The sequence below is a fragment of the Rhinatrema bivittatum genome, chromosome 14, assembly GCF_901001135.1.
Source record: "Rhinatrema bivittatum chromosome 14, aRhiBiv1.1, whole genome shotgun sequence".
Taxonomy (NCBI): domain Eukaryota; kingdom Metazoa; phylum Chordata; class Amphibia; order Gymnophiona; family Rhinatrematidae; genus Rhinatrema; species Rhinatrema bivittatum.
Genome location: NC_042628.1, coordinates 70207051 through 70233855, shown reverse-complemented (window position 1 = coordinate 70233855; position 26805 = coordinate 70207051). Strand labels below are relative to the sequence as shown.

Below are 26805 nucleotides of genomic sequence, written 5' to 3'. Positions count from 1 at the left end.
TTTCCTTGCATAAATATTTCTGGTTGGCTCTGGGGAGGGGGTGGGTTACTTTTTGGAACGATAATTGTACCCGTTGGTATTGTCTTATGTTAGACTGGTTGTATAGATTATGTTGTTGTGCTTGATACCAATAAAAATATAAATTTAAAAAAAAACAAAACCCAGTAACTTTGGACAAGCAGCTTTGCGCAGCCTGTTTACCCGGGGGTCCAGCCTCCACTGGTAGGATCTGGGCTGTGCATTTCAGGAGTTGTGCCATGCTGCAACCCTCATTGTAATGGCTATTTCATGCCTGCTTGTCAACAGAGAAAGTCTGCTTATCTGTAAGCAAGGTTCTCGCAAATAGCAGGATGTATTAGCCATACTCAATACATGCCCTCCTTCCTCTCTGAAAAATAAACTTCCTCACTAAAGTGTAAGTTCGAGAAGAGACTGAGTTGCTCGCAAGCCAGTGAACACGCATGACAACTCCTAAACAGGCTCGGTAAAGTCTTTACTGAGAGCTGGGTCGGTGCTGGCATCATCGGTTGACATCATCGACGGAGAACCCTGTTTACGGGTAAGCAAACTTGCTCTCTTTGCTAAGGAGAGCAAGCTCCAAGCTATCCCTTTCCGCACAGCAGTAACTGGTCAGTGCACTAAAACAGGACTCTATCCAGCAACCTGAGCACGCGTGTCCTAGAAGTGGCCACGGATCTGCACTCAACCCCTCCAGCAACCTCACTTCCTTCCTGGCCCTTTCAGCCAGCCATTTCCCTCATACCTCTTAAATCGGCCCAAGGGCATGAGCAGCAGAATACGGCTGGGGGAATTCTGTGGGGAAAAAAGTAAAATATCTGTAGAATTTATAATGCAATACAGAAAAAAGTGAGAGCTGAAAGATGCAGATTTTTTATTTTTTTTTTGTGCAGCATTCTCCATTATAAGCCTGGGCCCTCCAGATTGCTCTTACCCTCCCTCGGTGATGGATTTAGGATTTTCTCGCCCCTAGGCACTGTTGGTGCTGATGCCCTTTGCCCTCCACCAAGACACGCTAGAGCAGAAGGTATAAAGCACAGGTTTTTTTGCTCTGCTTTATCTGACGCCCTCCCCTCCAGAGGGTGGGAGTGGGGGTGGGGAGCGGGATTTGGGAGCAGAGTGGCTTTTCTTTGCTCCCTTCCTGTTCCCTGTAGAGACCCAGAGGATGGGATGGAATCGGGAATAGAGCAGTTTGCTTTGCTGCTCTATTCCTATTCTATTCTCTATTCTCTATTCTATTGCTGCAGCAGGAAGCAGAAGGCTTTTCTCTGATGAGTGAGATTCAGCACAGCCAGGGGGACAGTAAATCTGCTAACCCCCCCCCCCTCCCCCAGGCTGCCCATTGGGGAATCCTGGGCTGCTTGCATTCCCCCAGCCTCAGCATCCAGCCCCACTTCCAGCTCCTAGGTTTATACCTGAGGCAATGGAGAGGGACGTGACCCTTTCCCCATGCTTGATCTCACCTCCCCCCTGGGGTCTGTCCCTCAGTTTGCTTGTTGCCTTCCTCCCCCCTTTTCTCATCCCGATCCCTCCCACCCTGCCCTGTCAGTCGCTAGTCCCACAAAGCCCCACTGCTCCCAGTTCTCTGTCCCCCCATCCTCCAGCGAGATCCCCAGCTTTGTCTCAAGTCTTGAACCCCTCCCCAGCTCTCCCTCTCTCTCTGCTTCCCTCCTGCAGAACTCCCCTAGCTTTCTCGCTGTCTGGCTCTCCCCCCCTCCCTTTACTAAGACCCCCCAGCTTTCTGTCTGTCTGCCCTTTCCAGGCTTGACTCCTGGGGGATGGGCAGACAGAGAGAAAGTCAGGGGTCCTGCTGGGGCGAGGGGAGCTGCCTCCCTTCACTTCAGCAAGACCCCCCTTTCTTTCCCTGCTTAGTAAGACTTCCAGCCCTCTCCCCTCCCTCTCCCAAGCTCGCTGCCTGCCTCTCGGACACTTCCCACTGTTACCCCACACTGCTCGGGCTGCTCAGGCTGACCCTGCCAGCACCACCATCATTTTGTTTGTCTGGCACCTCAACATCTTCTGGGGCAAGGTTTTTGCCCCAAATCTTTGACATGAGGCTTGCGGAGGGAGGAGGCGTTTCCTAGCCACACTAATGGGAGTGACGTGCAGGAGTGGCCTTGGGGTCAGCGAAGTGGGCCGAGCCCCCCCGAAGGAGGCCAGGATTGAAATCCCACGGCTACTCCTTGTGACCTCGGGCAAGTCACGTCCCTCTCCATTGCCTCCGGGGCAAATTTAGGAGCTCATTTACTAAAACTGCGTTAGATGTTTACCGTGTGGTAAACACCTCAATGCAGCGATAACACATGGGGCTTTAAATATGTGCTATTTCACCCACTATTGCAGGTATGGTAATGAGGTACTTAGCATGCAAATGCTTTGCAAATACATCACCAGGCAGTGTCATGTTAAGATAACACAGCTTGCCTGAGAAATCCCTGGCCTTGTTATTTTCACCTAAGTTGTAGCTGAACACGAATGCCCCCGTCGGAGCCAGACCGAATGCGACAGTGCATAAGGCCCGGAGCCTAGGGCTGCTCTGAGCCACCAGAGTTTGCATGGAATGTGACGAGGCGGTTCTGGGAGAGGGGCATGGGCTGGAGGGTTCCTGCCCCATGAGCTGATTGTTGTTTTTTTTTACTTTCAAGGATATTGGGGCTGCCTCAGGGGGCGGTCGGCAGCCCTGGGCTGTAGGGCTGCTGTTGCACTGAATTTGCAGGGGCAGCTAAGCTGCAGTACTTTGCCCGGCTCTGTTTTACTGCCGGGGAAAATAATGCAAGGTTTACTAAGCTGTGGTACTGAGCTTAGTAAGCCCCAAGATAGTTTCCCCCTCTGGGGAAAATACCCTGGCTTAGGAAAGGACCAAGGAGATAGCTTCCATACCTGAATGTAACTCACCTTAAACTACCAATGGAAAGGCATGAGTTAAAGCTAAAAAAAATAATAAACAGAAAAAGCCTACAAGAAAATCTAGTCATGGCTAGCCTGTTGGCTCAGTGCCAGAGCACTGCACTTCTCAGGCTTGGCTTCTCCCTAGCAGGCCGATACAGTAAAAACGTGGGAGAGCGGGTGAGCGCCCGCTCTCCAGGCATGCGCACAGGCCACTCTCCTGTGCGCGCGATTCAGTAAATAAATTTATTTAAATTAGGCCCGGTGGTAAAAAGAGGCGCTAGGGACACTAGCGCGTCCCTAGCGCCTCTTTTTGGACAGGAGCGGTGGCTGTCAGCGAGTTTGACAGCCAACGCTCAATTTTGCCGGCATCGGTTCTCGAGCCCGCTGACAGCCCCAGGTTCAGAAACCGGACACCAGCAAAACTGAGCGTCCGGTTTTCGAGCCGCGGGCTTATTTCAATTTTTTTTTCTATTTTTTTACCCTTTGAGACCTCCGACTTAATATCGCCATGATATTAAGTCGGAGGGTGCACAGAAAATCAGTTTTTACTGCTTTTCTGTGCACTTTCCCGGTGCCCGGAGAAATTAGCGCCTACCTTTGCGTAGGCGCTAATTTCTGAAAGTAAAATGTGCGGCTTGGCTGCACATTTTACTTTCTGTATCGCGTGGGAATACCTAATAGCGCCCGCAACATGCATTTGCATGTTGCGGGCGCTATTAGGTTGGGGGGGGGGGGGGGGGGGGGGGGGGTTGGGCGCTAGCTTTACCCCTTATTCAGTAAGGGGTAATAGTGCGTCCAAAACGCGCATCCAATCGAGGGGTAACAGTGCACTCCGCTGGAGCGCACTGTACTGTATCGGCCCATAGGTTAGCTGTGGGGGTCTGCGAAGGCAATCTTCACACCTCCTGCTGTGTTTGTGGGAGGGGACAGGGGCAGGGGAATCTCAGCCAATGCTCTACGGTGTCACTGACTGGCTGGACCCGGGTGTAAGTGCGCTAGGTTATAGAGGATCTGCGCATAAAGGCGAGCCACTTGATTTCCAGAAAGCATTTGACAAAGTTCCTCATGAGAGACTTTTTAGGAAATTAAAATGTCAGTGTCTTACTGTGGAATGCCAACTGGTTAAAAGATAGAAAGCAGAGTAGGGTTAAATGGTAAATGTTCCCAATGGAGAAAGGTGAATAGTGCAGTGTCCCAGGGATCTGTTCTGGGACCGATGCTTTTTAATATATTTATAAATGACCTGGAAATGGGAACAACAAACGAGGTGATCAGATTTGCCGATGACACAAAATTATTCAAAGCTGTTAAATCACAAAAGGATTGTGAGAAATTGCAAGAGGACCTTGCAAAACTGGGAGACTGGGCATGCAAATGAAATTTAATGTGGACAAGTGCAAAGTGATGCACTTAGGGAAGAGTAACCCAAATTATGGCTACACAATGCAAGGTTCCAGATTAGGAGCCATTACTCAGGAAAAGGATCTAGGCATCAAATCTACTGCTTATTCATGGGATAAGTAGCTTGGAATCTCTCTACCCCTTGGGTTCCTGCCAGGTGCTTGTGACCTGGCTTGGCCACTGTTGGAAACAGGATACTGGACTTGATGGACCTTTGGTCTGAGTATGGCAAGTTTTAGGTTCTTATGTTCTATGCTTTGTCACCCTTGGCCTGGGCTAGGTGTAGTGGATGTAAAATTGGAGAAAATCCCAGATAGCTGTGAACAAAAGCTCATACAGGCCACTTTCGATTGAACTGAAGCCAACAACTAGACTAAAAAAAAAATAAGGAAAATCGAGTCCCACCACATAGCAATTGCTGCTGTAATCTCTGTACTGTTCTGAGCAGATCGACCTCTGCAGGGAGTCTGGCGTGCTCGCACCTTACAAATAGACACTGTTGGGTGTTTTGACACTGCCGTCTTACACGTTCTTGTTCTGTACTGAATGCTCTCGCTGTTGTTGTGCAGCACAATTTCTAAACCAAGGCTGGCTTGCTGCACTGTCCCCTCCTTGCCGCAGAGCCTGTGTGTGCAGGATTTGATACTGGGGTTGTTTTTATGCGTTTCTGTGAGCCCCCTGGGACTCCAGTATGGTTTGCAGGCAGGATATGCTGACGAACTTCAGCTGAACAAGGAGCCAGTAGCATTTTGTTTCCTACAGTCGGTGGTTTTTTTTTTTTTAGAACAGCCAAAATAAGTGTTCGGATGTTGCAGTCACATGCCCTGCTTCAATTTTCCCTGTCTATGTTTGTGTCTACCTTGCCATATAGGATGAAGACGATTTTCCCTAGCTCGACTGGACACATTGCAGGTTCAGGCTGATGCAATATTGGCGCGCGAAAAACGGGCGCTCATAATGGAGCACCCGCTTTCCTGACACAGGCCCATCTACTTCTCCCGGGCTCACGATGCAGCAGGCTAATATAGAAACATAGAAATGACGGCAGAAGAAGACCAAACGGCCCATCCAGTCTGCCCAGCAAGCTTCACACATTTTTTCTCTCATACTTATCTGTTTCTCTTAGCTCTTGGTTCTAATTCCCTTCCACCCCCACCATTAATGTAGAGAGCAGTGATGGAGCTGCATCCAAGTGAAATATCTAGCTTGATTAGTTAGGGGGTAGTAGGGGTAGTAACCGCCGCAATAAGCAAGCTACACCCATGCTTATTTGTTTTAACCCAGACTATGTTATACAGCCCTTATTGGTTGTTTTTCTTCTCCCCTGCCGTTGAAGCAGAGAGCTATAGGCAGTAGGAGAAATTGTACATCCCTAGCACCTCCTCGGCAGCGGGTGCCCAGAAGAAGTGGCTGTGCCTGGGGTGGGAACACAGAAGCTCAGTTTTACGAGTGTCCAGTTTCCTAACCTGACCGCAGTCAAGGCTGTTTTTTTAAAATGCATTTTTCGTGTTGCTGCGTAGCTCCGACTTAATATCGCAATGATATTAAGTTGGAAGAACCCCAGAAAAGCAGTACTTTCTGCGTTTCTGTTCAGGTTTTGGGGGCGCCTCCAGACAGTGTCAGCTTCGGGGCTGGCGTTAAGTTTTGAGGGTTAAAATGTGCGCATCTGGCACACGAATCTATTTTACGTCGGGGGTGGGGTGCACTAGCTAACAGCCTCATCAACACGGCATTTACATGTGATGAGCACTATTAGCAACGTGCATTTTGGATACGCTGAGCCCCTTGTTTCATCAGGGGTTATGGAGGCGCATCCAAAACGTGCGTCCAACCGCAGGTTAACCTGTGTGCTGGCCTGAGTGCACGATATTGCATGGGCCTGAAAGTTTATAATCGTATGTACAGTGTACTGAAGTGAAATTGCTATCAATTTTTTATATAGACTTGGGATAGTAATCATTTAGGGAATCTGTGGTTTATGTTATGTTCTGGGTATAGCCCCTGATGCAGGTAATATGTTGGAACATGGCCATGATGGGCTTTTTAATAATGGTTTTGATGCATGTTTTGGTTTTTTTTATGGGGGAGCGGGTAACTTTTGTAATAAATTATTTTAATAAATCTATTTACTTGACTTTAGTTTTCACTGTATGGAATACCTTCTTGGGAACTGCAGTCTTTTGGATTCTGCCTTCTGGCGACCCCACTGCTGTGATTTTTTTTCCCCGTCTAGTTTTTCTGCGAGTTGCAGCTTTTACAGTTTCCCTCATAATTTCAACCTTCAGAATGACTTACCCCGACTGTTACTGTATTTCCATAGTCACAGGCTCCTAGAAGAGGGTGGGAGGTGGACCATGGGCAGAAAAAGGTCACTCTTTTCATGTGCTCACCCTGAAACTTGAGTGGTCTACGTTCAGTAAAGAAGTCGTACACTTTCCTTATTGAGGGCTGTTTGAAATGTCTAACTTTCTCTCCGTATTCTCTTGTTTCTTTGCTTAGGGACAGCCCTGCGGTCTTGTGAAAGGTGTGTCAGGATGTAATGGTGGGGATGTCACCCGGTTCTGAGTGGAGACAGATGGGTGTGTCAGGGGTACAGGCCATGAGGTGCTTCCCTTACACTTAGGGAAGAACGGGAGCCTTGTGATCTAGGAAGTAATAGCTCAGACGTTATCCAGTTCCATTCAACGCTACAAATTCTTGTTATGTGTGAGGCCTGGAGAAAGCAGAATTCTTTGATGTAATTCTTTTCTAAAGACAACATAAGATTTATTCCTATATCATATTGTATATAAGCTATCGAGACCTCATGAGTCCTTTAGAAGAATTTCTGGTTACATCTGAAGACGGGATCTTTGTGATCTGAAAACCTCATGTACGGTACCACATCTCTGGATTCTTCTCACAGTGGTCCCATGAAAAGTATCACAGCTTGCAGAGACTCTCTAGTTCCATTGCTAGATGGCATCGGACCAGGGCACATATTGCTTTGGGTGAGGTGAGGGATCCAGAGGAAGGCATTAAAAACACCTAGAGAATTTTACTACAACTACCAGATAAAAAGAAATTGCAACTTACAAATTCTGTAACACAAGATAAAGGGCATGTCCTAGATTTAGGTTTTTTTTTCCCCCTTGACTCAGTACAACTTGATTTAGTCATAGAAGAAATGAAGATATATCTCCAGTTGCTTGGTCTGACCATGCAATAATATCTTTTACTTCGAATGGTCTTACCCAAGATTGCAAATAGAATTAGCATTTTTTGTAAATATAGAACTAAAAAATAGATGACAGCCAGTTCATTTATGGAAACTCTAGGGGATTTTGGCCTTTCTCCTCTATGAATCATATTCATCAGCTAGTGGAGAACTGGAATCTTTCTATTTCATGGGCCATTGACAGTAGGGGGTCTGAAAAAAAAGAGATGCTTAGTGCTAAATAAATCTGCATTTTGGTTTACAGAGAAACTTTGAGTACTAATGAGAAAGGGGAGGGATCTGGCAAGTATCTGGCGTCTGTTACTCTGTGATAAAGATAAGGCCATATACAGATTACATCTTCGAGAGTATTATAAAATAATGTGTGAATGTAAACAGAACTTCTTTTAGAAGAAAATGCCAGCTGAGGCTAATGATAAGCTGTATTTGATATAATTAATGCTACTTGTGACTATAAAGGAGGAGGAATGCTGGATAATCCTACAGCTGATTCCTTTACAGAATTTTTCAAAAAGAAAACAGAAGGTATCCACGAGGAATTAGATTCTCTGCCATGTGGCTCAGTTAAGTCCAAGTGCAGGCTTTAAATGTTCGCCCTTTGATTTATCCCTGGAGGCTTGGTCATAAGCAAGCCTCCTCCTTTCGGTTTTTATTTTGCCCCAGGAATTTATCAGTGGTTGTTCCAACAACCACAAAAAGGGGAGAATATCGGTGCATAAATTCAGTGTAAATCTCAGGATTTCTTCTGAGGTTCCATTCAGTCTCTCCTCTTTACTGCATGGGTGGGAAACCGAGGATTTCACTGGGATATGCTGGTGGGTGACTTGACTTGGTACCGCGGAGGCAGCAGGGAGCTTAGGCCCAACCACAATTTCCGCCAGAACCAAAACAAAATTCTGCAGTGTGGAGTGTTACAAAACGAGGGTGGAAATCCATAAAAACAACCATAGTTTTTTTTTTTTGTGTATTTTGGGGGGTAAAAAGGAAAATTAGGACTTACCTGATAATTTTCATTCCTGTAGTACCAAGGATCAGTCCAGACTGCTGGGTTATGCCTCCCGTCCAGCAGATGGAGTCAGAGAGAAACTGAAAAGGCACCACTGATATACCCTGGTGCGCCCCCTGCGATCCTCCAGTATAATCCATAACAAAGCAGTATGAAATTAGAAAACAATGGCAAATTCTGTGACTAGCTCAATATAAAGATGAAACGTATATGAACATGTGGAAAAAACGAGGAAACCATGAAAACAAGCAAGTGCCCGTAAAAAACGGAACCCGAAAAACACGAAAAAAACAACAGTTGCGGGACTCTACACTCTTCACTGAAATGGGCGGGCGTCTGGACTGATCCTTGGTACTACAGGAATGAAAATTATCAGGTAAGTCCTAATTTTCCTTTCCCTGTACGTACCAGGATCAGTCCAGACTGCTGGGAAGTACCCAAGCTGCCCTAAACGGGGTGGGACCCTGACAGTCCCGCACGAAGCACACCACTGCCGAATGAGTCCACCGTCGGAGCGTGCACGTCCAAACGGTAATGTCTCGCAAAGGTGTGCAATGTCTTCCAAGTAGCCGCTCGGCAAATTTCCTGCGAGGAAATAAACCCACTCTCTGCCCACGCCGCCGCCTGGGAGCGCAGAGAATGAGCCTTAAGACCCTCTGGAACGGCGCGACCTTGGGAAATGTAAGTAGACACAATCGCCTCTTTCAACCAGCGTGCGATCGTAGTTTTTGAAGCTTTATTTCCCTTCTTTGGACCACCCCACAAGACAAACAGATGATCAGACAACCAAAAGGGGTTGGTAACGTCCAGGTACCGCAAGAGCGTCCTTCGAACATCCAACTTGCGAAGTTCCGGTTGCCGCGACGCCTCAGCCCCGTCCACCGCAAATGCCGGTAGGTCCACCGTCTGGTTGACGTGAAAGGCGGAAACTACCTTAGGCAAAAACGAAGGAACGGTACGTAGAGAAACCCCCGAATTAGAAATACGGAGAAAAGGTTCCCTACAAGACAACGCCTGAAGTTCCGAGATTCGGCGAGCTGAACAAATAGCGACGAGAAAAACAGTTTTGAGAGTGAGATCCTTGAGAGTAGCCCTTCGTAGAGGCTCAAACGGAGAAGTACAAAGACCCCGGAGAACCAAATTTAAACTCCAAGAAGGACAGATAGGTCGCACCGGGGGTCGCAAATGTTTAACTCCCTTTAAAAATCGTGCAACGTCCGGATGCATGGCAATGTAAACTCCGTCAAGTTTACCACGGTAACAGCCTAAGGCCGCTACCTGCACACGCAGAGAATTATAGGATAAACCCTTCTTTAGACCCTCTTGCAAAAAAGTCAGAATATGAGACACCGTAGCCTTCCGCGACGGCACTTCCAGACCCTGACACCAGGAGTCAAAAACCTTCCATACCCTGACATAAGCAACCGAGGTAGAGGGCTTACGAGCCTGCAGAAGAGTAGTAATGACCGACTCGGAATATCCTTTCCTTCTCAATTGCCGCCTCTCATAAGCCAAGCCGCTAGACAAAAGCGATCGGCCTGGTCGAAAAATACTGGACCCTGCCGAAGGAGTCGAGGCAGATGACCGAGCCGCAAGGGGCCGTCCACCGCTAGATTGATGAGGTCGGCGAACCACGGCCTCCTCGGCCACTCCGGAGCTACGAGAATGACGGGTCCCGTGTGGGATTCTATGCGACGCAATATTTTCCCCACCAACGGCCACGGTGGAAACACATACAGAAGAACGTGCGCAGGCCAGGGAAGAGCTAGCGCGTCTACGCCCTCTGACCCGTGTTCCCTTCTGCGACTGAAGAAGCAAGCTGCCTTGGCATTCAAACGAGTTGCCATGAGGTCCAACCGGGGAGTTCCCCACCGGCGACAGATGAGTCTGAGTGCCTCGGGAGATAGTTCCCACTCTCCCGGGTCTAGTCGTTGCCGGCTGAGATAGTCTGCTTGAACGTTGTCGACTCCTGCGATGTGGGACGCCGCAATCCGAGACAGGTGCTGCTCTGCCCACACCATCAACTGGCTGGCTTCGGTTGCTACCGGTAGACTCCGTGTACCGCCTTGCCGATTTATATACGCTACCGTGGTTGCGTTGTCGGACAGAACCCGAACTGCTCTGTCCCGAATCAAAGGCAGAAAGTGCTGTAATGCTAGGCGAACCGCTCTTGTTTCCAAACGATTGATCGACCACTTGGTCTGAGGAGGCGTCCAACGTCCCTGAGCGGACTGAGACTGACAGACTGCTCCCCAGCCCGTCAGACTGGCATCGGTCGTGACAATGATCCATTGAGGCGGATCCAAATCGGTGCCTTGGAGCAAGTGGACCGGATCCAACCACCATTGTAGACTGGTCCTCGCTGGGGGTAAGAGTGGCAAAGGTATCTGAAACTCTTCCAATTTGGGGTCCCAACGAGACAGAAGCGCCCTCTGTAGCGGCCGCATATGCGCAAATGACCACGGAACCAAATCCAGTGTGGATGCCATATATCCAAGAACCTGTAAGTAATCCCATACCACAGGCAGGGGAAGGGCGAGGAGACGGCGAACGTGCGCCATCAGACGCTCCATCCTTGCCTGTGGGAGAGAAACCTTTCCCACTTTCGTATCGAACGAGGCGCCCAGAAATTCCAAATTCTGGGAGGGGATCAGATGGCTCTTGGTGTAATTGACCACCCACCCCAAGGAGTGGAGCCGGTGAAGGACTGCCTGAATCGCATCTTCGCAGAGACGTCGCGATTTTGCTCGGATGAGCCAATCGTCCAAATACGGGTGTACCAACACTCCGTCTCCCCGAAGACTCGCCGCCACCACCACCATTACCTTGGTGAACACCCTCGGAGCTGTCGCCAGACCGAACGGAAGAGCACAAAACTGGAAGTGAGATCCCAGAACCATAAAGCGCAGAAATCTTTGATGGAACTCTTATATCCCTATGTGCAAGTAAGCCTCCGTGAGATCTAAGGAAGCCAATACTCGCCTTTGTGTACCGCCGCTATGACCGAGCGCAGGGTCTCCATCCGAAACCGCGGTATGCGCAACGCCCTGTTGACTCGCTTGAGATCCAGAATCGGCCGAAATGTGCCCTCCTTCTTGGGAACGATGAAATAGATGGAATAACGGCCCGTGCGTTGCTCGGCGGGCGGCACAGGCACTATTGCACCCAGCGCCTGCAATCGCTTCAGGGTCTGAGCAATTCGCTGCTGCTTTACCTGAGAACCGCTGGGAGAGATAAGGAACAAATCGCGCAGGGGCCTTGCAAAATCTAGGGCGTAGCCGTGAGATATAATGTCGAGGACCCATTGGTCTGAGGTAATTGTGGCCCATTCCTCCCGAAAGTAAGAGAGTCGTCCTCCTACCTCCGGGACGGAGGAATGGACCGGCGTCCCTTCATTGAGCCGCCTTAGAGGTGGCGAAGGTATGAGACGCCCCTGCGCGTGCCGGCCTTCTACCACGAAAGGAAGGAGTCCATGACTGGGAACGCGGAGACGGCTGTCGGGTAGCAAAAGAGGACCCCCTTCCCGAGCGAAAACGGCGTTGCCCGCGAAACCGTCTGCGGAAGGTACCCGAAGGGCGAAAAAATCTAGGCTTGTCCTCTGGCAACTTAAACACTTTATTCTCCCCCAAAGATCGGATAAGGTCTTCTAACTCGGTGCCAAATAACAACTTGCCCCGAAAGGGAAAGGAACCGAGTTGGGCCTTGGAGGAAGAGTCCGCCGCCCAATGACGCAGCCAAAGTAACCTCCGTGCCGACACAGCCGAAGACATAGACCGGGCCGAAGTGCGGAGGAGGTCATAAAAGGCATCCGCGGCGTAAGCCACCGCGGATTCTATACGGTTTGCTTGCTCTGCTTCATCCGGAGGCAGATCTTGAGATGTCAACATCTGTTGTACCCAACGAAGGGTAGCCCTTTGTACCATGCAGCTGCAAACGGCCGCCCGTACTCCCAAAGCCGAAACCTCAAAGATGCGCTTAAGCAACGTCTCCAGCTTCCGATCCTGAAGATCCTTAAGGGCCGTACTCCCTGTTACGGGAATGGTGGTATGTTTAGCCATGGCAGTGACCGCCGAATCCACCCTTGGCACCCTAAGGAGCTCCAAGGAATCCGCAGGGAGAGGGTAAAGCTTATCCATAGCGCGGCTGACCCTAAGAGTTGCCTCCGGAATATCCCATTCCCGGGATACAAGCTGAAACAGTTTATTATGAAAAGGAAAGGCATGCGCAGGCGTGCGGAGCCCGTCTAATTCAAAATCCCCTGGCTGGGAATTGGAGTCAACCTGGGGTACTGGAATCTTTAGTTCCCGAAGAACATGGGCAATCAAGGGATCCAGTTCTTCCTTATGAAATAAGCGGAGTATCTGAGGATCATCCCCCTCAACCGGGTCCGTACCCCCTACATCCATATCAGGATCCGGCGTGGACGGATCCTGTGAAAGGGGGGCCGGAGCTACATGCTGAGGAGGTTTTGGAGGGGGAGCCGAAGGAGCTGGAGCAGCCTGCTGCGGAGGTTGAGGAGGAGCCGGGGCTGCATCCCCCAAGCCAAAGAGACCAGTAGAAAGTCTCCCCCGTTTATCTGGGGCAGGAGTACCCTGCTCCCATTCCGCTTCGGCCTCCATATAAGCCTTGTGGAGCAAAAGTACAAATTGTGAGGAAAAGGGATGAGGCCTCTTCAAAGAACCTCCTTTTGCTCCCACAGGTGGCAAATTAACAGGCCCTGGTAACCCGCGGGGGCTAAGATCCGGTGGGGACAGGGGGGGGGGAGTCATCCCCTTCTTCCGACGAAACCGCATCGCGATCCGAGTCATTTAAAATGGCCGCCAAATTTTCTAAAATGGCCGCTGCCCCCGGTATCGGCAGCGCGGACTGCCAAGATTTGGCCGATGCTGGCCGTGCCCCACGCCGCGGGGAAGGGGAGCTCCCGGCCGCGGCTGACCCCCGCGAGGAACCCTCACCCCCGGGAAGGCACCGGGAGCAAAGGCCCTCGCGGGAGAGCCGACGGCCCGGCTCCCCACATGCCGTACAAACAGTGCCTCGGGGCATGGGTTTTTTTTTTTGGTTTTTTTTTAACACCAAAAAACGGCACGAGTAAGGGCTGGGTGACAAGCCACCCCTTCCGGAGACCACAGTGAGGAACGCAGGCAGTGGACACAATTACCTCGTTTTTAAATTTATTTTATTTTATTTTTTTTTTAATAGCGCTGCCACCGGCAGCTAAAGTACCTCACAGACAATTGGGTGGTGGAGCCTGCAGGGGGTGTAGAGCACCCGACTAAACTTTCTTCTCCGAGGAATGAAACTTCTCAGGAGGCGGATAGGGAGAGTGACCGGCCCACCGATTAATCCTCCCCTCCTCTCACTGGGTAAGACTGAAAAAAAAACCCCGGGAAAAGGCTGTAGGGCAGTGCCCTGCCTGGCCTGCTATGGCTCCACTTATTATTACCAAATTAGGTACAAATCACTAATTGATCTAGTCACAGGATTTCTCCTCTATATTAAGTCAAACCTGATAGGGAAATCCCTTCACAATTCAATTTACAGGAGATCAGGACCGCAAGGTTATGCTCTCTCATCTGCTGGAGTCAGAGATATACTGAAGGATCGCAGGGGGCGCACCAGGGTATATCAGTGGTGCCTTTTCAGTTTCTCTCTGACTCCATCTGCTGGACGGGAGGCATAACCCAGCAGTCTGACCTGATCCTGGTACGTACAGGGAATTCAGTTTAAGCTGAAAACAAAGGGTCCCTTCTGTAACCAGATACTGGCTCCCTGTCATTCACAGCCAGTGTGGCTTTAGGGCCAGCGGAACTACAAGTCCATAGATGCAAAGGGCTGGGGCTCACCCCGTCTTTCCGCTAACCCCGACCCCGAGAACTGTGCTTGCTCTCGCGAGAACTTGTTCCTGCAGGAAGCAGCCACCTGTCTTATTATAGTCAGACCTGACTGACAAGGCTCGGGCTGAGGCGAGCAGGGGGGGCGGGAGCAGCAGGAGGCGTGGAGAAGGGAAGGGATCGCCTTAGGGAAGCAGCCGGAGAGCAATCTGAAGAGTGCAGAGGAGGGGGTGAGGGAGACGAGACTGCCCTTGGTAACACCTGGGCGGAATGAGGAGGGCAAGAATAGGAAGAAAGAATACAGTGAGGACCCCCACCCCCATCTGTAAACATCCAGTTTACAATTAGTATTTGGTACCTATTAGTGCTAATTAATAATTGCAGGAGAACTAAAAAGAGCAGAACGGTATCACTTGTCAGTTACTACAAATGATGTATAGATACATATATATAACATGCACATGCAGGGTGGACATTTCAAAAGAGGCAGGAGAGTAAAAACCAGGCAGTCGTATCTGGGTGAGTGGATTTTGAAACTCGGCGCGTTCTTTTGGCCGCCTAGAAAAGAGGGTCATGCTGGGGAAACCCCGCACATGCACTTCATTTGCAAAAGAAAGTACAGGTGCAGTAGGCATGCTACTAAGTGCACGCACCCGACCGCCATGCGAGGGAACTTCTCATGCGGGAGGGCCAGAAAGAGCTGCACTTATGTGTGAAAGCCTGCGGGGAGGGAGTTCAACTGGCAGATGAGGAATGGAGGGAGGTGCATGCAACAGATCGCGGTGATTTAGCTCAACGACTACCAGCGCTTCAAGTCAACTGGGCCTCTCCCAATGAAATATGTTTCAGAAACAGCAAGATGGATGGGCCGCATTAAATATCTCTTCATCTCCAAAATGTCTGCTTCAATAAACAAGATTTAGTGTGCATCGAGCTCGGCTTTGATAAGAAACAATGTTAATTTATCAATGCCATGCCAGGAAACCTTCCATGTGGATGCCATAGTGCAGGTCCCATAGGTTTGCTGATGAGAGCGGCTGCAGGCTGTGCGAGAATATGCCAATAATGATGCCAGTGGTGTGGCATCCACCCCCTCCTGGCCAGACCCACCAGGTGGCCGCCCATTGCGACAGCCCTGCCAGCCTGCTATAACTCTCCTGAAACCAACTGGCAGGTTGGTGATAGATACAGCACTACTGACATTATTATGTTACCATGTTAATCTATATTATGTAAATATGTTCTGTAATCTGCCATACAAAAGAGATGTAATTCAATTTTCTCTAATGGTAATGCATCTGATACTGTTGCCTAAGATTGCAGTTCAGCCATTTCAGTATGGAGATGCTTTATGTAATCTGCCAATTATAACAGTTAAATATTTTATCTGATTTTTAATGGTAAGATATCCAGTGCTGCATTAATGACTGCTCTAGTAAAATTTCTGTTGTTTTAGGGGATTATTTTCAGAAGGATTTACATGCATAAACCCTGGTTTTATGTGTGTAAATGACATTTTGAAAATTGCCTGGGGGTGGGAGTGCGTAAAAGTATGCGCCAAAGTGCTTTGGTGAGGCTTGTTACGTGCACTACAAAGAGGCATTCCAGGGGGCGGGGACGCGATTGACACGCCCACCTCTCAAAGAACGGGGTGTAAATATAAGCGCCGGGGTAAGTCTGGGCGCCTGTGTCGGCACTGGTGCAAAGCAGATTTACCAGCAGAAATCCTGCTTTGAAAAATCGCCCGAAGTCTGTGGGCGGAAAGCACCTGCAAACTTTAGCCTTGTGGGTCACGAAAAACAAAAATAAAATGTCTCCTGTTTGTACTTCTCCAGCCCTGCCAGCATGAGCACTGGGAGGGGTGCGAGCAGGCGTGCGGCTCACGCAGCGTGTCCTGTCCATAAATAGACAATTATCAGATTTATTGTCATTCACATGCTTTGTGCTTCCAGGCTGATTTGCATTTTTTGGGGGGGCCTCTGCAGCCCTTGGGACCAGAGGTTTGCGCCCGGCACCAGGAAGTGACTTTCTCGAGGCCATGCAGGGCGTTTGGAATGTGACGGTGGGGCTCCAGGGTTCAAAGCCCCAGATCCTTTTCAACATCTGTCTAGCTCTAATTAGCCAGCCTGGGGATGTGCAAGGAGCTTTCATTTCTAATCTCTGACTTAAAACTGTCCGGAGTTCCAAATTTTCCAGATGACCAGTTTCGGCGACTTGGAAGCTCCCCAGTAAGGGCAAGAAAAATGAATTCCTTCTTACTTCGTTCATTTAAGAAAAAACCCAAAAACGTTTTATCTATTCGAGCAAACATTACAAGGTACCATAATGAATCTAAGGTGATGGCACACACAGTCAAAATCCACCCTTGGGTACAAGGTTATCACATGTCCAATAAATATAAACATCAAAATAACTGGGGGCCACAAATCTTCGTGTTGGTAGCAAACGGAGAACATCTGGTCTCTTCCGGGCAACCTTTCCCCTGGTCTGACATTAGAGGGCGCACTCGTCTCCTCCCACCTGACTGCGCGCGTGAGATGCCCCTCCCCGGGCCGGCACTGACATCACTTTGACACTGGGCACGCCTCCCTCTGACTCATGACAACACCTGTGGCAGGTATGCAGGTGGGCTCCATCTGACCTTTCTCTGGCTGGCTCCGAATAGCTGCCCTCGCTTGCAGGATGCCAAGCTTATGAAGAGCCGTCATGGTCTGCTGGGGCAGGTCCAGCCGTCCAGGGCCGCGTCTTCCTCTCCTCCTGCTGGGTCTCCTTTTGGCAGGTGAGTCTGCGATAAATGTCTCGGCTCTCTCTCCGCTCGGCGCCCTTAAAGGCACCCCGGCTCAGGAAGCTGGGAGAGAAAAAGGATCGAGTCTCTCTGCTGCTTTTCAGGGAATGTAAATTACTCCCCAGCCCCCCCTGTATTTGCAAATCAAATAAGATACATTTTCTGGCTGCTTTCTGAGGGATTCCAAAGGCTGTTCAGGCTGCAATTCTGCTCACCTTGATTAAAGGAGACTTGCCTTCCCTATAGGAGAACTGCTTTCCTGTGAATTGAGGAAAGGAGACCTGTCTCAGACACATGGAAGCAGCAGAAAACGACCATTAGGTCCATCAAATCTGTCCAGTGTGTACCTTCCTGCTGCATTGTCACAGATTTTACTGGATCTGTGGTCTCCTCCCTCCTCTGTCCCTGTGTGTCTCTTCCATGCATATTTGATTTCTGCTGCTGCTTGGGGTCCTAGTATTTGATTTTTTTATATTCTACTTTTACAAAAAAAACCCTTTACACATAGTGGCTTCCAGGCAATACAGAAATATAGCAGCATGAACTGTAAACATTGCATCAGTAGCATGGGTTCTTCTTAGTGTTTGGGCAATTGCCAGGTTCTTGTGGCCTGGTTTTTGGCCTCTGTTGGAAACAGGATGCTGGGCTTGATGGACCCTTGGTCTGTCTCAGCATGGCAATTTCTTATGTTCTTATGTTCTTATAAAACATACAAGCATATTAAAGATAAAATACTTATCAAGCACTATTTTAAGAAAAAGTTCTCTCTGCTGGATGTCTGTTCCAAGGGTCCCCAATCTCCAGCTGAATAAGAATGCTCTTGTCTTCCTTTGGAGTCCATACTTATCCTTGAGCTTCTCATCCTAAGGAAAATGCTTCCTTCTGGTGTTTTATTGAACCCTGCTAGATATTTGAATGTTTATATCATATTTTCCCTTTTCTTCTAGAAAGTACGAGGTCAATATTCAGCTGCGGAGCGGCTAGTTAAGGCAGCCAGATATAGCTATCTGGCTAACTTAACAGGGATATTAAAGTTAGCCAAATAAATATAACCCGCCAACTTTAGATCAGCCCTACGGCACAACCAGAGTTAGCCACATAACATATGCGACTAACTCTGCTCAGACTGGTTCAGCACCCACCCTCTGACTTATGCGGCTAAATTACAGAATTTCTTGGAACATAGACAGCCATGGACAGTTTTTCAGTTATCCATCTACATGGCTTTTAAATATCAGCCTCCTCATCTTTAATTCCGCCAGTCTCTCATTTATGACAGGGCCATACACCATTTTTGTGGCATTCCTTTGAACTGCCTCTGCCTTGTTAATGTCATTTTGTAGATATGGTCTCCAGCGATCTACTGGGGGCCTGATATTCAGAGCCACTCAGCCAGATAACTGCCTATCTAAGCAGTTAGCAGAATGGGTATAACTGGGGGTATCTCCTTATCTGACTTAGCCAGATAAGTAACGGTATTTAGATTTATCTCCCTAAGGCCTGGATTCATCATTCATCGCAGAATGATGAATCCAGCGAAAACAGGGGGGGGGGGGCTGCGAAAGCCCGCAGCCTTTGCACTACCGCAGTGTCGTTGCTGCTGGCTTTCACATCAAATAGCACCACCACTGACGATAACGTTGGTAGCGTTATCGCCAGCAGCTAAGACACCGCTGACTCCTCCCTCCCCCCGCCCCAACTTTGCATGCTATCGCACACAAAAAAGGGCCTTTCCACGTGCAATAAGCCTTTAGAAAATAACCCTGTAAGTTAGGTAAAAAAGTTAGACCTGCTGTTGAGTAAGTCTAAAGTTAGCCAGATAATTTTTGAGTTAGCCAAATAAGTTTATCTGTGTATGTTCAGCGGCACAGCCGCAGCACTGACTATCTTGGCTGAATTAGCTGGGTAAGTTTATCTGGCCGACTTCCCTAGTGGGCTAGGTTTTGAATATGGACCTCTAAGTTCTTAAGTGGAGGGTCATGAGATGCCTGTTGAGAGATGTTACTTCCCTTTTTTCTAGTTAGGAGAACTTCTCGTTATTCACCCAAGTACTTTGTCACACTGACCTGTCATCTTGAAGCCATGAGAGATGATGACCCGCAGGTCTCTTTCTCTTGGGTAATATCTCCAAAAAGAGTTGATTTTGCTCATAGGGATGTGAATCGTTTTAGGACGATTAAAATTATCGTCCGATAATTTTAATATCGTCTTAAACCGTTATGGAACACAATACAATACAGATTCTAACGATTTATCGTTATAAATCGTTAGAATCGTGAGCCGGCACACTAAAACCCCCTAAAACCCACCCCCGACCCTTTAAATTAAATCCCCCACCCTCCCGAACCCCCCCAAATAACTTAAATAACCTGCGGGTCCAGCGGCGGTCCGGAACGGCAGCGGTCCGGAACGGGCTCCTGCTCCTGCATCTTGTCGTCTTCGGCCGGCGCCATTTTCCAAAATGGCGCCGAAAAATGGCGGCGGCCATAGACGAAAAAGATTGGACGGCAGGAGGTCCTTCCGGACCCCCGCTGGACTTTTGGCAAGTCTCGTGGGGGTCAGGAGGCCCCCCACAAGCTGGCCAAAAGTTCCTGGAGGTCCAGCGGGGGTCAGGGAGCGATTTCCCGCCGCAAATCGTTTTCGTACGGAAAATGGCGCCGGCAGGAGATCGACTGCAGGAGGTCGTTCAGCGAGGGTTCCGGCGCCTCGCTGAACGACCTCCTGCAGTCGATCTCCTGCCGGCGCCATTTTCCGTACGAAAACGATTCGCGGCGGGAAATCGCTCCCTGACCCCCGCTGGACCTCCAGGAACTTTTGGCCAGCTTGTGGGGGGCCTCCTGACCCCCACGAGACTTGCCAAAAGTCCAGCGGGGGTCCGGAAGGACCTCCTGCCGTCCAATCTTTTTCGTCTATGGCCGCCGCCATTTTTCGGCGCCATTTTGGAAAATGGCGCCGGCCGAAGACGACAAGATGCAGGAGCAGGAGCCCGTTCCGGACCGCTGCCGTTCCGGACCGCCGCTGGACCCGCAGGTTATTTAAGTTATTTGGGGGTGGGGGATTTAATTTAAAGGGTCGGGGGTGGGTTTTAGGGGGTTTTAATGTGCCGGTTTTTCGATTTTTCGATTTTTTAACGATTTTTCACGATATTTTACCCCCCCAAACGGCAACAATACGATTCCCTCCCCCTCCCAGCCGAAATCGATCGTTAAGACGATCGAGGACACGATTCACATCCCTATTTGCTCATACCTTCACAGGAATGGACTTCACTTGTAAGCCAGGATACGTTGAGTCTGAACTTGATCAATGTTTCCCCTGAGTTTTTCCAGTGTGTGCAGATGTGCCCTGCTGTTGAACACATAACTTTCGCATAGGTTTGGCGGGGTGGGTGAAGGAGCAGGAGCGGGGGAACTGGTGGCAAGAGGACTGTTTCTACCATAGTGCGACTGGTATCACTGCCACTAGCCCAGCACCAAAGACCCAAGTTCTGACTCTTTCATCCTCTCCATTCATCTCTTCTCACTCCTCCCAAGCGTTTCTCACATCTTTTAACAATCACCTGCCCCTCCATTTTCCTCTCTCCTAGCCTTCCATTCCCTTTTGTCCCTCAACCTTCCCCATTCCTCCATCTGCACACCATCCACATAATGCCTCCATTTCCACTATTAACCTTTACCATCAACATACGTTTGGTACATCCAACTTCCGCCCCTAGCATCTTCCCTCCTGCCGCCTCCTCCCCCTGTTCCCAGCATCTGCCCTTCTGCTTCCTCCTCATATGGACAGACATAGCTTAATTACAATATAGTAAACATCCCATACCAAAACAGCATGCAACCCTAAATATGAAAAGGCAATACTACAAACATTACACCAGGCCCTAAGACACTAACATAGAAACGACAGCAGAAGAAGACCAAACGGCCCATCCAGACAAAAACTGAACTCTCCGGGGCCTCTCCTGCTCCTCTGCTGCTGCCCATGCCTCATGGGGGAGGATTGCAGGAAAGCAGGAGCCTGTTTTTGCCGCTCCTCCTGCTGAAGCAGTCCTGCATAAGACTTGCCATACTGGGTCAGACCAAGGGCCCATCAAGCCCAGCATCCTGTTTCCAACAGTGGCCAATCCAGGCCATAAGAACCTGGCAGGATCCCAAGGGGTAGAAAGATTCCAAGCTGCTGATCCCAGGGGTAAGAAGTGGATTTCTGCAATCGTCCCCCCTACAAGATTTTTATAGTCATATTTCTAATATATACGGTAATGTATTTATTGACTATTACTAAGTTATTGCTCTGATTCAATTTTTTTACTGTTATACTGTTATGGATTTAAATGTAACTGGTTTGTTATAATGTAAACCGGAGTGAAGGCAATGTCTGCTATACCTCGGTATATAAACGAATGCTAAATAAATAAATAATGGTTTATGGACTTTTCCTCTAGGAACTCGATAGCTTTCACCACGTCCTCTGCGTTGAGTGAAAAAATATTTTCTCTTAATAGTAACTTCCTTATGTGTCCCCCTGTGTATTTCCCAGTAACTTCCTTATGTGTCCCCTGGTCTTTCTACTTTTTGAAAACTGATTGTTTCCTCGTTCCATTCCACTCATTATTTTATAGATCTCTATCCTATCTCCCCTCAGCCCTCTCATCTCCAAGCTGAAGAGTCCTAACCTGTTTAGCCTTTCTTCACAGGGGAATTGTTCCATCCCCTTTATCATCTTGGTGGCCTTTCTCTCTACCTTTTCTAATTCTGCTACATCTTTTTTGAGATGTGGTGACCAGAACTGCACACAACATCAAGGTGAGGTTGCACCATGGAGTAATACAGAGGCCTTATTAGCCAGGGTCTATTTAAGGCCAGGCCCTGCCTTCAATCAGGGCCTCAGCAACGGGTCCTGCTCCTTCGTGAGTGTGAGTTGTCTGTGTTCCTGATACCTGCCTTGTTCCCAGTGTTCCTGCCTTGCCTCCTGCTCCTGATTTCTGGTTCCAGCGTTCCTGCTCCTTGTCTCCAGTCCCCACCTTGCTCCTCTTCCTTTTGGATTGATCTTCTGGCTCGGACCCTGCCTGCCCGACTCCTGCTTGGTATCATGACTCTTGATCTCCGCCTGCCCTGACCTCCTGCCTGTTTCACCGACTCTGCCTGTTTGCTGCCTGTTCCTGGTTCCGCTTGTCTGCCGCCTGCCTCGACTCCTGCTCGTCCGATGCCGCTTCAGCTTCTTCCTCCAGTTCCATGCCTTGAGAGACCCCCGCCTAAGTCCTGCCGGCCCCGGTACCCAAGGACTCAACCTGCGGGGAACGAGGGCTGGTATAGGTGAAGGTCCAGTTGGGTCTTCTTCGCCCGTACCGCCTCCCGACGACGGGGACCAACAGGGGCCCACTCCTGGTGGTAGTGTCAGCCTCGTCTCGGCTTAAGGGTCCACCTTTCCAACATATGCAGGGAGTTTTCTTGGCATCCTTTGATATTTAAGGACCTTCGCTCCCGCCATTCGATCCACAGAGAAGTGGCTTGGTACCGGCTTTTCTATCAGTGATGCTGTTCTTGTGCTTTTTCTCCTTTACCACAATATCTGGTTCTCTTACAGGGCCCTTAGGGTCGTGATGCCAGTGTTGTAATGTTTACACGGTTTCCAGTGGCTGAGCTGTGCCACCTTATTATGCCGTTTCCAGCTCTGTTTTACCTCCTTTACCGTATTTTTCCATGCTGGCTGTGAACCATCTTGTCCATAGTCCACTGTCCTGTGCTGCAGTCATCAATCTCATCTTCAGGTTTAAGCTCACCTCTTCTCTTTCTTGCTTGATGACTGCTATTTCTTCACATCCAAAGAAGTATTTGGCCCTTGGATGACTGCATCCCGTATGCACGAGTTTGCATTTGTTATGGATTCACCATTCTTCCAATTTTGTAAAGTTATCTTTTATCTTTCATCTTCAGCATTCCGACTTTGCTGCAGATTTACAGATCAGCAGCAGATAGGCTCACGTTCCCATCCGACCATTCCACCATGTCACTTCTAAAGACATGGAAGGGGACTGGAGCCAGCACTGATCCTTGTGGCACCCCACTGGTCGCTCTCTCTTCTCCACAGTGAACTCCATTGAGTACCACACACTGAGTCCAAGCTGCTTCTTTAGCTCACTGTTGGTAGTCCCTGGTTTGTGGCTTGAAAGTTGCAAGTTCAAATCCTAAGATCCGCAGCTGGGAGCAAAAAAAGTGGTGTGTACAGTAGATGTTGAACGTTGACAAACCACTCTCTTGAGTCCTGTTGCTTGAAGAACTTCTCATCCAGTTCACATGTTTTCTGCCAGCTCCCCGACTGGCTTGCTTGTTCACCACTCTCACATGTGCAACAGTGTCAGACTTTACTGAAATCCAGATGAACCACACCTGCTGCACTCTTCCCCCCACCCTTCTACTACTACATCAATCAGGTTTGGCAAGATTTTCCCCTTGTGAAACCGTGTCACTTATTCAAGGCATTGCACTATTCTGTCATTCACTAGTGCCCCCGTTACCTTGTTCATCCCGAGCAGGCCTGCGTGGTTATTGGTTCTTCCTGTTTCCCACCCTTATGGAGCATTAATACGCTTGCTCTTCTTCAGTCTCTTAGAAACTCTCCTGTTTCAAGCTGCCCAGAGCAGGGAGTGGTACATTCCCTCTCACTTTAGCAGTTTCTGTGTTCTGGGAAATACCTTATCAGGTCCCGTAGTCTTGTGGTTTTTTTTTGTTTCAGTTTCAGGCCTGAATTTGTCAATAGGCACACTAGGCCCTGTGCCTAAGGCGGTTAAATCTCACTCAGCAGAGAACAGGCCCTCCCCTCCAGCGGGAGGGGGAAGAGCCTGGAACATGTTGGAGAGATTAGGAGGGACTATGGAGGACCACTGGAACGTGAGAGGGGATCAGCTGGGAGGGGACTGGGGGAGGGAGGCAGTATTTTTGTGTGTGTGGGAGAAGGGATTGGTGCTGGGTGTGTGTGTATGTGTGTGCTAGAGTGGGTGAGAAGGTAGAGAGGGGGGATGCAAGGGAGAGTAGGACCAGAGCATGGTAGAAACACCTGCCTCCTCCTAAACCCTTCCTCTTCCCCTGCTCACTCATCCCATCCAACCCTACACCACTACCACCACCACAATTCACATGCTCTCACCTTTGCTGTTGGATTCTATCCTCCAGATCCAGGAACCTATGATATTCCCTATCTCTCCCTTCTCCCCAGGTCCTGGAACCCACCTACTCCTTCCTCAATCCCAGATTCCTGATCTCCCCTGCCCCCTTGATCTTTTCCCGTCTCTGGTCCTCTATTCCCCTCCTCTCCCCTCCCTGAGATCTCCCCCATGTTCTGATACGTGAGATCCCTTTTCCTCACCCAATAAAAGGAAAATAAATTGTAGAGAAAGAAGCAAACTTTTACTATGTAATTTCAAGATGGAAATGTTTGCAATGTACTGCAGACTTCTCACAGCAGGACACTCTGGGGCTGGGCCTTAGACCTGCTCCTTGTTGTCCCAAGTGGGAGGGGACGGCACTGTAAGTGTCTAGGGGATGGCAAAATCCTAAATCCATCACTGACTGCCGCCTCAATGAATGGCAATGTATTCAATCCAGAGTCCCTTATCTCCTTGCCTCTGGTCCATCACCGTGCAAAAGTATTTGTGTGAAAGCTCTGCTTTCTTCTGCTCCTCCTTTTCACCAAGTCCTTTTACTTCTTACTGTTCCTCTTTTCACTTAGATATCTAATGAGACATTTACTGACTGGGCAGGTCACTCTTTGCCTTCTCCTGATAATTTGGCCTCCCCCCTGCCTCCTGTGTCTCTCTTTTTCCTCTTGCTTTGTATCCTAATTCTTTGCTGAACAATCGCCGGCGTTCTGACTCCTCTTCTGCCAAAGATGTCTTGCCCTTTCATTACCACGGGTTCCTGTCCTGCAGTGCCCAGCTATGGGGTCACAGGAGGAGCGCAGTGCTAAGCAGACACAGCCCAGTGAGTGGTGCCCGAGGGTCTGGAGGTGCAACCAAACCAAGAATGCAGGAGGGTCTGGGCTCGAGGAGAGACTCTGGGTCTCGAAAGAGAGGGGGCACCTGGAGCAGCCGTGAGGAGCTTCGGGTAGGAATCTGAGGGGGGAACCCGCTCCACTGGGATTTATCCTCACCAGTTTATTCTGAAGACGAGGAACGAGACATAAAGGAATAAAGCAAAATGCAAATTCTGCTACCAAGAAGAGTGGGCAGCAGGGGCTTCTCCAGAGCTTTTACTACCAGTGAAGAGAAGGAAAAAGAGCCTACCGAAGTGGGAATGAAGCCATCGCGGTCCAGGGGGCTCTGTCCTGCTCAAGGCAAAGGTTTTCCGGAGAGGAGGAGAGCCACAAGGACTAATCAGGTGCCAGTAAGGGGATTTCAAAAGTCTGGGGAAACTTCTTGGAGTCAGGGGCGGCCCTGCGTGTTTATGGACTGTTTGTCACAGTTTGGATTTATTTTAGGGACGTAACCAAGAGGAAATGTGTATTTTGTCAGCTCCTTAATACGTTTCTGACTAAACTCTTTTCTGTTTTTGGAACAACACAATCTGGTGTAAAGGGCCCCCTACCCCTGCCGGAGTGGCATAGCCATGGGGAGGCCATGGCTATGCCACTTTGAACTCAGGCCCACCCACTTAGCGTTGCCCTGGCCCAGCAGCCTGAGAAAAGAGGCCCTGTTGCAGGGCCCCCACGAACAGGCAGCCAAAAAGGAAAGGTGGCCCAGGAGGCCTCCGGTGGTTTCCATCCCACTGGCGGCTGGAAACAGAATGAGGCCACCGGTGGATCCTATCCCACCAGCGGCCAAAGAAGAGAAACCCGACCTTGTGGGCCGGCCCTACTGAATTCAAAATGCTTGCGGCTATCACTGCTCTATGCTGATCTCACGATGCACGCGGTCAGGATAGAGGAAGTGCTAGCCGCAAGAGTTTTGAATAGCGCAGGGGCCGGCACACAAAGAGCAGCAGCAGATGCAGAATGGGCTTTTCCTTCTGCTCCTGATGGGGAGACTGCTTGGGTTTTGTGTTTACGAGAGAATGAGAGCCTGCCTGGTTGTGTGTTTGTGTGAATGGGAGCCTGCCGTGGGATGGGCGTGTGAATGAGAGCCTACCAGGGAGTGTATGTATGTGAGAGAACATGTGGGAATGGAGAATCTGTGTGTATGAGAGAGTGTACGTGGGAGTGACACCCTGTGTGTGTGTGTGTGTGTGTGTGTGTGTGTAAGGGAGCGTATGTGCATGAAAGTTGGAACTATGTGTAAGAGAGAGTATGAGAGTGGGAGCCTGTGTGTGTGTGTGTGTGGAAGTGGCAGCCTACTTGTGAGCATGAGAGCCTGTGTGTGTGTGTATATGAGCCTGCATGTGAGAGCCTGTGTGTTTGTGTGGGAATGTGAACCTGTGTGAGAGAAAATGTAAGAGTGAGAGCGTGTGTGTTTGTGAGGGAGAATGGGAGCGTGTGTGTGGGAGTGGGAACCTGGGAGTGAGAGCCTGCATGTGAGAATGAGAGCCTGCATGTGAGAGAGAACATATGAGAGTGGGAGCCTGAATGTGAGAGAGAGCATGCAAGAGTGGGAGCCTGTGTGAGAGAAAGCATGTGTTTGAGAGAGTGCATGTGAGAGAGAATCTGTGTGTGTATATGAAGGAGGAAGGAA

At 49.4% G+C, this 26805-nt stretch overlaps 1 protein-coding gene across 3 annotated transcripts in view; it reads left to right on the top strand.

Moving 5' to 3' along the window:
- The first annotated feature begins 473 nt into the window (after positions 1-473).
- LOC115075911 (V-set and immunoglobulin domain-containing protein 10-like) overlaps positions 474-26805 on the top strand; it is a 76017-nt gene continuing 49685 nt past the window's right edge. For 2 of the 3 annotated variants that reach the window (XM_029576859.1, XM_029576856.1), the window contains exon 1: positions 16953-17141. In XM_029576859.1, the coding sequence (XP_029432719.1) occupies positions 17069-17141 (73 nt within the window). In that variant the 5' untranslated portion in view covers positions 16953-17068. Of the gene's footprint in view, positions 560-16952; positions 17142-26805 lie in introns of those variants that run through there. The other variant, XM_029576857.1, reaches the window with a different exon arrangement.